This window comes from Erpetoichthys calabaricus, chromosome 12 (assembly GCF_900747795.2).
Source record: "Erpetoichthys calabaricus chromosome 12, fErpCal1.3, whole genome shotgun sequence".
Classification (NCBI taxonomy): domain Eukaryota; kingdom Metazoa; phylum Chordata; class Cladistia; order Polypteriformes; family Polypteridae; genus Erpetoichthys; species Erpetoichthys calabaricus.
This window is the reverse complement of record NC_041405.2, coordinates 50,500,581-50,514,421: the sequence shown is the minus strand read 5'-3', so window position 1 is coordinate 50,514,421 and position 13,841 is coordinate 50,500,581. Positions and strand designations below refer to the sequence as shown.

The window sequence follows — 13,841 nt, the reverse complement described above, 5'->3', positions numbered from 1 at the left end:
CTGTGAGTTTAATTACCCCCTAAAACTGGTTTCTGCCCTGCATCCTGTGCTGTTAGGAGAGGTTTTTGCCTCCTATAGCCCTGAATTGGATAAAGTAGGTTTCAGAATGTTATGCTATGTTAAGTCATTCTTATATTGCTGATACAAATACCTGTGATGGTGACTTATGGCTTTGAAAGTTTTTCTGAATTTCATTTATCAGTATTTTTCAGTTTCAAATAGAGGAACTACTATTCAGCTCAACTCCATTAACATCTGTGCATGCACGTAAGATAGCAGCTGTAGCTCAAATAACAATAAGTTTCTCTACCATCTGTTAGCAGGCATAGAAATCTTTGTCTCTTAATGAAAGTATGTCTTTGAACAACATTAAGAAATATGGATATCTTACCTCTGTTACTGAGGTAACGGAAAGCATTACTGTCATAGCAGCCTCTCATAAGTCTTGTTACTCCCTAAGAGACAGAAAGATGGCTTGTTCTTATTTAAAGTGCCTGAGGGTGAACCAAGATAATGTAATCCTGATTATTAGAGTTGGCAGATTGTGTGCACTGGCTTTTTGGCTTTATGCAAGTATTGACCAGTGTGTGTGTGTATGAACTTTGTGTATATGTGTGTATGTGTGTTTATGTATATACTGAAACAGATGTTCTAAACAAGTTTTGAAAGGGTATATTTAATGGTGGGAGAAGGGAATATTTGTCTTAGCTTTAAGTTAGCAAACATTAAGCAAAAATGAATGTTGCATATCAGACATTTGATTTGAAATTGCTTGCCTTCCATCTTTGTTCCAGACCACTGAGAAAGTTGAGTTGAAACTGAATTGATAGTGAGTTCAGAGAGGTTATCCTGTCACTTGAGCTTTTGTGAAGAATATTTATTATATCTGAATTATTGTGATGTATTTAAAGCAAGGAATTCCTTCTAGAGCAGAGGTTTAAAAAAATCCTTTATCAGCCTCACTGCAATGGTCTGCCAGTTGCCATCTTTTACTCATTTTCAGAGGAGTTTCTTCTTCTGTTTATTTTATATATTTTTTGCTTAATGAAAATTCATGTATTTGTCATTTTCTCAATGAAACTTAAAGCTCCCTTCTTTACTTCATTGCTAGCAAGATGTGATATGTTTAATGCAATTCTGTTTGTAGTCCTATTTATTTGTTTTTATGACTGTTTTGCCTCTGGGAAGGTTGCTGCTAATTTTAAACACATACAAGAATTCAGGCATTATTTGTTGGCAGTCTACCTTCTCCCAACTTTTAATTACCGTTGCCCTAATTGCTTTTTCAGATAAGAGTATTTGGTCTCTCTCGGGGCATGGTATTCGGGCATTGAGTTCATTCAAAATGAATTTTGTCTTCCCACTTATTCATACAACAAATAATGGAATCCACTGAAGGGCTTCATTTTTTTTCTAAGAAATAATTCATATTGGTGCTTTCTAGAACGTCTGGTTTTCATACAAAATTAGGTAAACAAAGAATCCAGATAATTGCTGAATGTTTTTAATAATCATCAGGCCACTATCATTCTCTGAATCAGCGACTTGGCAAAATACCTCCCAGTCCTTCAAAGTTTTGAATAATTTGTGCTTAAACTGTACACATATCCACATACTTATCTGCTAAAATACTTCTCATAATAAAAGTTCATCTTGTTAGCAGGGAATAAGAAAAAGTTAATCTTTGTAGATTTATAATGTCATTATTGTTGCATTGTTTAGAGTACAGTGAAATTCTGTGCAGTGGTACTGCTACTTCTATTTCACGCCTTAAAGTTTTGGATGCTTGTGAGAACTGGTTATTATAGGGATGCACACCATTGTAGGGACAGTGATTTATTTATTTTTTCGATGAGGACCCCAGGAACGCTCCTAGCCTTGGGCCGACACACTCACTCACTCACAGAGACTGTTACACAGCAGATTAAAGAAATGATAAAGTTGTATGTTAAATGAAATAGAAATAATAATTAAAGTTAACCCTCCCCTCTCCCATATAGTGATGGCAAATAACACAACCAAAAAAACTTAACAATAAAAACCCCTCCCCCAGCCGACGGTCTCAAATATTACAATACCCATAAACGACACAAGCACGACAAAGTTCAGAACATAGTCCAAATGTAGTGGCAGGAGATGGAGTAGGAGAGCTCCCTTAGATAAAGTTGCTACCAATCCGTTCACTCGCATAAAACGGGGGCACGAGACAGACCATATCTCCAACCAGGAACAGTAATCTAAGACAAACCATGGATAATCCAATGGGTGAAAACACCAAAGGAATAGACAGACCAACAACGGCGATCTTCCAGCATTTTGTTGGCTCCTCCATTTAAAGAGCCTGCCTTCTTTCCAGCAACCCCCATGTCCTCTGCTGTTGTCCTAACAGTACCACAGCCTCTGGCCAGCTGGATTATGCAGTCCTTTTCTCACTAACACTGCTACATCGGGACCCAAGAGGAGCATCATAATCCTTATAACAGCGTAGCCATACATAAACAATGGCCATATAATAAAAAAAGGCAGTAACATAATTTGATTTGCATCAAGCATACTTCTTACGTGAATATAAGAGAAAAGTGGAAAGCAAACTTAATGTTAATAAAAATCATTCAAAACAGGGTATAGGTTATCGAGGTATATTGCCGTCAGTTTACTGTAAATGCTAGTGTAAACTTTCTTAGGTATGTTAAACTTAACACAATCTTCTTTGCACCTCTGTTACAGATTTACATTCGGTGTATGCTGTAAATGAAAATGCGCAACAAGGCATCAACCAGTTCTCCTTGGCCACTAAAATCTCATTTAGCATTTTTTTTTGGTCTTGTCCGTTTTGGAAGATGAACGTCTGAGACAGAACTCGTTAGCAGTGGCTATATTTTACCCATATATAATCTCACCCTGGAGTATCCTGCATTTACTCGACCCAAGGGCCTTTAATTACAGTATATGCAAGTATATTGTAGAAAAGGCGCTATATAGGCGCCTGACCCGGCACAGAATGACACAGAGGCACGTATAAAACACAAGGGCTTTTATCTTTCTTCACCCGGGGGCGCACGTCTTCCCCGTGACCCATAAGCAATACTCGGTCCCAAAAGCACTCCTTTTCCACACAACAACAATAACGCTCTTTTCTCCTCTCCCACCACTCCTCCGCAAGCTTAGTCCTCCTCCTCCCGACCCTGGCTCCTCGAGTGGTGGTGGCTGGCCCTTTTTATACCCCACTCGGAAGCGTTCCAGGTGCTTGACCACCTTGTCCTAATTGCATTTCCGGGTGGGGCTGAAGATTCGACCAGCCGGGCTGCAGACTCCATGCAGCTCCCCCTCTTTTTTGTCCATATACTGTAATGGAGGAGGCGGAGTCGCGTATCGTGTCATCACGCCTCCTACGTAATCACGTGAACTGAAAACAAGGAAGAGCCCCAAAGAGCACTGAAGAAAACATTCATTACACAATTGAGAAGGCACAAGAGAGCAGCTCACGTGAACTGACTGAATGCAGCATGAGTGATCACTTCGATACTGCGGAAACAAAGCACGGTGTAAAACGTAAGTTTAAATTAAGTTTATAGAAACGCTACCGCTGCCGTTTGCAATACCATATTCGCGAGATACAAGTTTAATGAGAAACGCTTCTGCTGCCGCTTGCAATACCATATTCGCGAGATACAAGTTTAATGAGAAGACACGAGGTATAAACGAGACTTTGGATGACTTTGTAACGGATTAAAAATTGCTGTAGCGACAAACGTTTAAGTGCCGGGTCTTAGCTAACATTAAATAAAGCCGTGGACATCGCAACATCACACAAGACAGCGGCTCATGTGAACTGACTGAACGCAGCACGTCGGAAACAAAGCACCGTGTAAACCTAAAGTTTAAATTAAGTTCACAGACCTACAAAAGGTTGCCATTGATTTGAGGCAAGATTGCTTTTCTCCTGTACAACTATACGTTGCATTCTCAAGAGTGTGCTTGCACGGCTTGGTCATATTACAACCGGAGTGCTGAACTGACAACGTGGTATACAAACAGAACTATAACAATCGTAATAAACGAACAAAAAAACAGCGGACAACCTCGTGGATTAAATAAAAAGGCTGCTTCCGTTGGCAAAGCAACAAAAAAGGAAGACCTTATATGGCGTTCATTTATAAAACAGCGGAGAGGCTGTGTGAAGGCAGCTTCACAAAAAAACAGATCCTTAACAAATTGTTATTGGTATATTTTCCCTCAATTTAAAAAGGTTTTCTTTTCTTCTTAATAAAAATTTCAAAGCAGTACTTCGCCGGTGCGAAGCGCGGGGATTTAAGCGACTGACGCATACAGACATATTCATGAGTGCAGGTATTTCGGAAACAAAGCACCGTGTAAACCTAAAGTTTAAATTAAGTTCATAGACCTACAAAAGGTTGCCATTGATTTGAGGCAAGATTGCTTTTCTCCTGTACAACTATACGTTGCATTCTTAACAGTAAGCTTGCACAGCTTGGTCATATTACAACCGGAGTGCTGAACTGACAACGTGGTATACAAACAGAACTATAACAATCGTAAAAAAAGAAAAAAAAAAAGCGAACAACCTGTGAATTAAATAAAAAGGCTTCTTCCTTGGCGAAGCAAGGAAAAAGGAAGACCTTATATGGCGTTCGTTTATAAAACTGCGGAAAAGCAGTGTTAAGTCTGCTTCACAAAAAAACAGCAGAGCGCCTTATATGAGCAGGCAGTCAGCTAAAGAAGGGAATCAATAAATAACTATAATCGTAATAAACGAACAAAAAATAACGGAGAATCCGCGGACTACATAAAGCAAATGGGTACCTGAACAGAACAGTGAGTCTCAAATAGCTACACAATAACTATAACAATCTTTATAAATGAACAATAAAAGAATACAGAACCGCTAAGCTAGGAGAAAGGACGGCCTTATATGGCGTTCGTTTATAAAACAGCAGAGACGCTGTCTAAAGGCAGCTTAACAAAAAAACAGATCCTTAACAAATTGTTATTGGTATATTTTCCCTCAATTTAAAAAGATTTTATATATATATATATATATATATAAATAAAAATATCTCTAATATAAGATAGATAGATATATATCTATCTATCAATATATATATATGTAGATATGTGTATATATATATATGTGTATATATATGTAGATATGTAAATATGTATATGTATATATGTGTCTGTATGTGTATACAGGTGCTGGTCATAAAATTAGAACATCATGACAAAGTTGATTTATTTCAGTAATTCCATTCAAAAAGTGAAACTTGTATATTAGATTCATTCATTACACACAGACTGATGTATTTCAAATGTTTATTTCTTTTAATGTTGATGATTATAACTGACAACTAATGAAATTCCCAAATTCAGTATCTCAGAAAATTAGAATATTGTGAAAAGGTTCAATATTGAAGACACCTGGTGCCACACTCTAATCAGCTAATTAACTCAAAACACCTGCAAAAGCCTTTAAATGGTCTCTCAGTCTAGTTCTGTAGGCTACACAATCACGGGGAAGACTGCTGACTTGACAGTTGTCCAAAAGACGACCATTGACACCATGCACAAGGAGGGCAAGACACAAAAGGTCATTGCTAAAGAGGCTGGCTGTTCACAGAGCTCTGTATCCAAGCACATTAATAGAGAGGCGAAGAGAAGGACAAGATGTGGTAGAAAAAAGTGTACAAGCAATAGGGATAACTGCACCCTGGAGAGGATTGTGAAACAAAACCCATTCAAAAATGTGGGGGAGATTCACAAAGAGTGGACTGCAGCTGGAGTCAGTGCTTCAAGAACCACCACGCACAGACGTATGCAAGACATGGGCTTCAGCTGTCGCATTCCTTGTGTCAAGCCACTCTTGAACAAGAGACAGCGTCAGAAGCGTCTCGCCTGCTGAGTGGTCCAAAGTTATGTTCTCTTATGAAAGTAAATTTTGCATTTCCTTTGGAAATCAAGGTCCCAGAGTCTGGAGGAAGAGAGGAGAGGCACAGAATCCACGTTGCGTGAGGTCCAGTGTAAAGTTTCCATAGTCAGTGATGGTTTTGGTGCCATGTCATCTGCTGGTGTTGGTCCATTGTGTTTTCTGAGGTCCAAGGTCAACGCAGCCGTCTACCAGGACGTTTTAGAGCACTTCATGCTTCCTGCTGCTGACGAACTTTATGGAGATGCAGATTTCATTTTCCAACAGGACCTGGCACCTGCACACAGTGCCAAAGCTACCAGTACCTGGTTTAAGGACCATAGTATCCCTGTTCTTGATTGGCCAGCAAACTCGCCTGACCTTAACCCCATAGAAAATCTATAGGGTATTGTGAAGAGGAAGTTGCAATACGCCAGACCCAACAATTCAGAAGAGCTGAAGGCCACTATCAGAGCAACATGGGCTCTCATAACACCTGAGCAGTGCCACAGACTGATCGACTCCATGCCACGCCGCATTGCTGCAGTAATCCAGGCCAAAGGAGCCCCAACTAAATATTGAGTGCTGTACATGGTCATACTTTTCATGTTCATACCTTTCAGTTGTCCAGCATTTCTAAAAATCCTTTTTTTACATTGGTCTTAATTGATATTCTAATTTTCCGAGATACTGAATTTGGGACTTTCATTAGTTGTCAGTTATAATCATCAACATTAAAAGAAATAAACATTTGAAATACATCAGTCTGTGTGTAATAAATGAATCTAATATACAAGTTTCACTTTTTGAATGGAATTACTGAAATAAATCAACTTTGTCATGATATTGTAATTTTATGACCAGCACCTGTGTGTGTGTGTGTGTGTGTGTGTGTGTGTGTGTGTGTGTGTGTGTGTGTGTATGTATATATATGTATGTGTGTGTATATATATATATATATATATATATATATATATATATATATATATATACACACACAGTAATCCCTCCTCCATCGCGGGGGTTGCGTTCCAGAGCCACCCGCGAAATAAGAAAATCCGCGAAGTACAAACCATATGTTTATATGGTTATTTTTATATTGTCATGCTTGGGTCACAGATTTGCGCAGAAACACAGGAGGTTGTAGAGAGACAGGAACGTTATTCAAACACTGCAAAAAACATTTGTCTCTTTTTTAAAAGTTTAAACTGTGCTCCATGACAAGACAGAGATGACAGTTCTGTCTCACAATTAAAAGAATGCAAACATATCTTCCTCTTCAAAGGAGTGTGCGTCAGGAGCAGAGACTGTCATAAAGACAGAGAATGCAAACAAATCAATAGGGCTGTTTGGCTTTTAAGTATGCGAAGCACCGCGGCACAAAGCTGTTGAAGGCGGCAGCTCACACCCCCTCCGTCAGGAGCAGGGAGAGAGATAGAGAGAGACAGAGAAAAACAAACATGCAAAAATCAATACGTGCCCTTCGAGCTTTTAAGTATGCAAAGCACCGTGCAGCATGTCGCTTCACTAAGCAGCTGCACAGAAGGTAGCAACGTGAAGATAATCTTTCAGCATTTTTATACGAGCGTCCGTATCGTCTAGGTGTGCGAACAGCCCCCCTGCTCACACCCCCTACGTCAGGATCAGAGAAAGCGCAAGAGAGAGAGAGAAAAGTAAGTTGCGTAGCTTCTCAGCCATCTGCCAATAGCGTCCCTTGTATGAAATCAACTGGGCAGACCAACTGAGGAAGCATGTACCAGAAATTAAAAGACCCATTGTCCTCAGAAACCTGCGAAGCAGCGAAAAATCTGCGATATATATTTAAATATGCTTACATATAAAATCCGCGATAGAGTGAAGCCGCGAAAGGCGAAGCGCGATATAGCGAGGGATCACTATATATATATATATATATATATATATATATATATATATAATATATAAAATATACAGTGGTGTGAAAAACTATTTGCCCCCTTCCTGATTTCTTATTCTTTTGCATGTTTGTCACACAAAATGTTTCTGATCATCAAACACATTTAACCATTAGTCAAATATAACACAAGTAAACACAAAATGCAGTTTGTAAATGGTGGTTTTTATTATTTAGGGAGAAAAAAAAATCCCTAAATTTTCCCTGTGTGAAAAAGTAATTGCCCCCTGAACCTAATAACTGGTTGGGCCACCCTTAGCAGCAATAACTGCAATCAAGCGTTTGCGATAACTTGCAATGAGTCTTTTACAGCGCTCTGGAGGAATTTTGGCCCACTCATCTTTGCAAAATTGTTGTAATTCAGCTTTATTTGAGGGTTTTCTAGCATGAACCGCCTTTTTAAGGTCATGCCATAGCATCTCAATTGGATTCAGGTCAGGACTTTGACTAGGCCACTCCAAAGTCTTCATTTTGTTTTTCTTCAGCCATTCAGAGGTGGATTTGCTGGTGTGTTTTGGGTCATTGTCCTGTTGCAGCACCCAAGATCGCTTCAGCTTGAGTTGACGAACAGATGGCCGGACATTCTCCTTCAGGATTTTTTGGTAGACAGTAGAATTCATGGTTCCATCTATCACAGCAAGCTTTCCAGGTCCTGAAGCAGCAAAACAACCCCAGACCATCACACTACCACCACCATATTTTACTGTTGGTATGATGTTCTTTTTCTGAAATGCTGTGTTCCTTTTACGCCAGATGTAACGGGACATTTGCCTTCCAAAAAGTTCAACTTTTGTCTCATCAGTCCACAAGGTATTTTCCCAAAAGTCTTGGCAATCATTGAGATGTTTCTTAGCAAAACTGAGACGAGCCCTAATGTTCTTTTTGCTTAACAGTGGTTTGCGTCTTGGAAATCTGCCATGCAGGCCGTTTTTGCCCAGGTAACTTTTGCTCTCATCAGACCACAAAACCACCTTCTAGCTGACTTTAAAATCTCCCATGTGCTTTCTGGCAAATTCTAGCCAAGATAACATCTGTCCTTTTTGATCTTTGCAACAATAAAGCTGAGACAGGTGAAACACATGGGCAACAGTTGTTGTTGTCTGCACAGTCTCTTCAGTCTCAGCCACTATAGCTTGTGACACCTTCAGTGTTCTCATAAACTCCTTGATGGCCGCCCTCACCGGTTTTCTTGCACAGTCACCGAGTTTTGTGGACGGCCTGTTCTAGTCCGTATTTGCAGCGGTACCATACTCTTAATTTATTAATTTACTTGAATACAAAGAATGCTTTGTGACCTGAATATTTTGTTGTCTCCATCCCCTGACTTGTGATTTTTAATCATCATTTCATAGAGTTGCTTGGAGTTTTTTTTTTTTTTTTCTTTCTTCATTGTGTAGTTTAGGCCACAATACTGATCCACCATATGTTGGACCTTCTAGATAGGCTGCATTTATACTACCATCAATGAAATCATTCTTGGCTCCTTTCAGTGAAGTATTTGGCTTCTAAAATTAACTGGGCACACCAGTAGCGGATTGGGTGCTTCATATTAAAGTGAGTGAATACTTAATTGGATAAATTTATTTTGTGTTTTATATTTTTAATTAATTTAGACAACTGTGTCTGTTTTCATTTTGATATTAAAGAGTATTTTTCCGTTAAGTCTGAAAAAAGATCAACCCAATGTGTTGCAATGCTGTTTAAAAATAAAATGTGAAAACTTCCAAGGGGATGAATGCATTTTATAGACATCTACTACACTGCAGCTCTTAGACTCTGGCCTCTTTACAGTATTCTGTTTTTTATCTTTTTTTTTTTTATTTATTATTATTATTGTTAAAAATAATTTTACCCAATTTTTAATTGATGATATATACTTCATTTTTTCATCCCCCTTTATTCCCTTAATTCTGTTTATTCTTTATTTTTTTATTTTGTGAAGAAGTTATTTTTGTTGTTTATGTACATCTTGCTTTAATTTATCTTGTGATAAGAATGTTTTTCTTTTGATTTTCGGTACCCTGTTCCACATATAATTGAAATTTATAGCTTATATTCTTTATTTTTAGATACAGGGTGGACAAAATAAAGTAATCACCTAAAATACATTATAATTATAAGGGGTAGGGTCAAGGATTATAAGGATTTTTGCTTCAGAGCAGTTTCAGTCCTTGCAAAATGCCATACAGATGTTTGTACAATACATATTGTTTCATTCTTTAAGAAGAAAAGTCCCTAATTTTGTAATGGAGTAAAGATGTACTGATCTTCTTTGTACTTGCGCTCCAGAACTTCCCATAAATATTTAATTATTATTAGATCTGAAGATTGGGGAGGATATGGAAGATGTTTCAGTTAAACCTGATATTCATTAACTTATTCTTCAGTTAGTTTCACAGTATATATGACGCCATTATAATCTTGTAATAGTGGAACATCATGAGAAGTAAAGTTTGGACCACAGGATGCATGTGATTTTTGTAAAATCACCTCCTATTCCTTGATGTTTCTATGCCCTTGTAGAGAAATCATTTGGCCTAATGACTTCTTCAGAAAGCTGTCATACTGTTGTGAATTTCCCACCATGTTTCAAAGTTTGTAACAGACATTGTGGGTTAAAGGCATCCTTTGGTGTTCTCCAAAAGTAAATTCATCTGAATATAACAAATAGGGTGATATAAATGATCAGACCGCATTACTTTGTGTCCAAGATTTTGTTCTCCTCCCACCAAGTTATGCATCTTCATGCATTTACTTTTGATACATGCTGCCTGGCTATAAGTTCCATTCTGTAAAGCTCATGACATACAGTTGTTGAGACCGGGACACAGAGGTATCGATTTTAAATTGTCGTTAATGTTTGAGGTTGTACTTTGGTGGTATTTTTCAGCTGTCATGTGAAGTATCTGTCTGCTCCTGTTGGTGATGTTTAGTTGTGCTACCTCTATCTGTCTATGTTTGGCATATGATGTCAATGTGTTTGAAACTGTTTTCCTTGACACGGTTGTGCTGTTTTTGTGACCAATGCACCTGTAATTTGGGCACAGACTCTTGGCCTGTGTTAGTTGCCTCATGTAGCCTGAAACTTTCATATCGGAGTACTAATTGTGATATCATTTTATAGCTAACTGGCAATTCACCAGATATAATGCACCTATGCAGCAGAACCTGTAACTATTATTTATTTAGATACTCCTTTTCCAAGTTTTTGTTAACACTGAACTATCATTTGTTCAACCCCTGTAACAGTCTTCACTTTTCATTCTTAGATGTGGCCTGTTGCTGTTCTATCAGCACCAAATGAAGAACACACCATTCACCTTTATTGTTGATGGAGGAGTTGTCAAATTTGGCCAAGGATTTGGAAATACAACTGTCTACAGTCAGAAGCAAGAGCCTCCTAAAAAAGTCCGGGTGAGAGAGCTGTTTTTATCATGCTGTTTTATACTTGGCTGTTTTGTGGCATATGAAAGAAGCCAGTTAAAGAGTTACTACATTTCATGCTATTGTCTTGATGGCATTTTCTGTAAAATGTAAAAGAATAACCATGACAGATTCATAATATCTGTTTTTTAAAGTATGGCAATAGATAAGACAGTGTGGTATATTAGCTAAAGCTTTTGAATTTGAGTCACAGGCTACAGGTCCAGTTTCTACCCTGATTAAATGGGTGATCCTGAGCAGTTAACTTTAATATACTTGTGTGCTGATTGTAAAAAGTGCATTTAAAGAGTTGAGGTGCAGCCTGATGTCCTGTCATCAGTTTAAAACGGTAGCATTAAGTAATATTTAAGTTTGGAATTGAGTAAAATTACTGTATACATAATCTTTCTTACTATGCTTTTAAAGTGAGTAGTTAGTTAGTTTTACAAAATTAAAAGGGGCACAAAAATAATACTTGCATTTTTCCAGGATGCAAGCTAATTTCTAGAATGCAAGCTAGTCTCCCTGCCAAGATTTTTTTTTATGATAGAGAGATGTTACTCATATCCTTATCCCAACATCCACATATCATGTATTTACAAAGTGTGTTTTAATAAGTTTACATTGCAGATTTTTTATTATTATTATTACTAGGGGGCTCCAACCCCTGCTCATTTCGCTCGCCCACCCCCAGGTTTGGTTTACCGAATAAACAATTTAAAGAGATTGTTATTTTCATGGGAATTGTTACATATGCATTATTTTTATTTTTACTTTAAAACTTTAGTAAAAACAATATTTGTCCTTTATTTCCTGCCCCAGGCGTGGTTAAATCTCTTTCTCGCGGGACTTATACCGCTGCTTGCGTGGGGGGGGTTCTGACGGCACGCTAAAAATCGGTTCAGCTGCTGTCTTGCTGCTGCCCAGCTGTGTGTTCTGCTTGTCGCGCTTTGCATCAGTCACTTAAAAGCCTGTACAGCAGCTGTTCTTTTGCCACTTCACGTCTCTGCTGCTATCGTTTTGAAGGGGGTTCGGGGGGGTAAGGGTGGGTGATGTGAGGGCTGAACGCACGCTAAGAAGTGCTCGGATCATCTGCTGGCTTACTGCAGCTGCTGCTTAAGCTGTGTGTTCTGCTTGTCGTTGTTTTAAGAGCTGGGAGCACCTGAAGTTTGTCTGCGAAAAGCATTCCTACAACTGCTAGGTTAAATGTCGATGAACTTGTTTTAAATTGTAAGTAGGGTGTGACTTGCAAAAGTCACCGTCTCATGGGTTTTGCTTCCTAAGGTTGTAATGTCTAGTCTTGCGTGTCATCAAAGCGTCTCTCCGAGATGATCTGGTCTAATTCGCTTCGCTCAACCCCCCCCCGGAGGCGTGCTACGCTCCTGCCACTTCGCGGCCCTCCCGCTCGTGTTGTGAAGGGGGTGGAGCTGAACGCACGCTAAGCAGAAGTGGACAGATCAGCTACTGGCTTTGTGCTGCTTCTGCCAAGATGCCTATTCTGCTTGTCGCTCTGTGCGTCGATCATTTAAAAGCCTGTACAGCAGCTGTCCTTCTGTCTCACTGCCTTGTCTTGCGTGACGTTAAAATGTCCCTCGCGGGATGTCAGATTGTCTTCTGAGAAGATCACGCCTCGTCTCCCTGGTCTCCCTGCCAAGATTTTTTTTTATAATAGAGAGATGTTACTCATTTCCTTAGCCCAACATCCACATATCATATGCGTTTACAAAGTGTGTTTTAATAAGTTTACATGTGTTTAAAGCGTGTGGGAGACGTATTTTAAGGCTTAAACTATAAAATAAATGTTTATTTATATGGTCTTTCTATATCGCGGATTTTCACCTATCACTGATGGCTCTGGATCATAACTTTCACGATAGGCGGGGGATCACTGTAATGCCTTTTGTTAACTTGAGCTGTGTGAAATGAAAATGCAAAAATTTTGGTATTTCCTCTTAAAAACAAACCTACACATTTTGAAAATGTATTACTTAGCTGTACACCTTTTGCAGATGTCTCTGTTTCCTGGAAGCATGCCACCTTCTGGTTAACAAAAGAAATTTCAGCCTTAACTTTCCTGCTTGTAATAATATTCTACACATGCACTACATGTGCATCTTCATTAATAAAATCTCCAGGTCCTGTCTATTCTAGCTGATTTGGCAGTTTAAAATTCTATATAAGCAACTTAAAACAAAAAATAGTAGTATCATCTGCACCAAAATTTGAAAACAGTTTTTGTTTTGATCCTTGGATATGCCCAACCCACAGCCTGTTAGGTTTGTGATCAAATTTGAACCCATTACATCATATGGGTGGATTCTGTTTAACCTATAGTATGTTTGTGTCTCTTTTTCCTTGAGCCCATTTTCTTCATGTGTTTGCCAAATACACATTAATAAAAAATAATCTAGAAAAAGACAAAAAAACCAAAAACAAATCCTGAACGTAATGAAAAATGACACATGATCATGCAATCATGGTAATATTGATCATACCTCCACCACCGAAGATGGTCTATCACAATAAATATGCTAAAAAACTGAGTCTTTTTTCTTTTTTGTA

The 13,841-nt window shown here is 38.5% G+C and overlaps 2 protein-coding genes across 11 annotated transcripts in view; one reads left to right on the top strand and one right to left on the bottom strand.

Annotated features, from left to right (window-relative positions):
* yipf6 (Yip1 domain family, member 6) overlaps window positions 1-13,841 on the bottom strand; it is a 798,052-nt gene that overhangs the window by 437,141 nt on the left and 347,070 nt on the right. The window lies entirely within an intron of this gene.
* Window positions 1-13,841, top strand: part of steep1 (STING1 ER exit protein 1) — a 58,240-nt gene that overhangs the window by 34,959 nt on the left and 9,440 nt on the right. Inside the window, exon 4 of the mRNA XM_028815507.2 lies at window positions 11,126-11,270. Coding sequence (XP_028671340.1) covers window positions 11,126-11,270 — 145 coding nt within the window. The remainder of the gene's footprint in view (window positions 1-11,125; window positions 11,271-13,841) is intronic.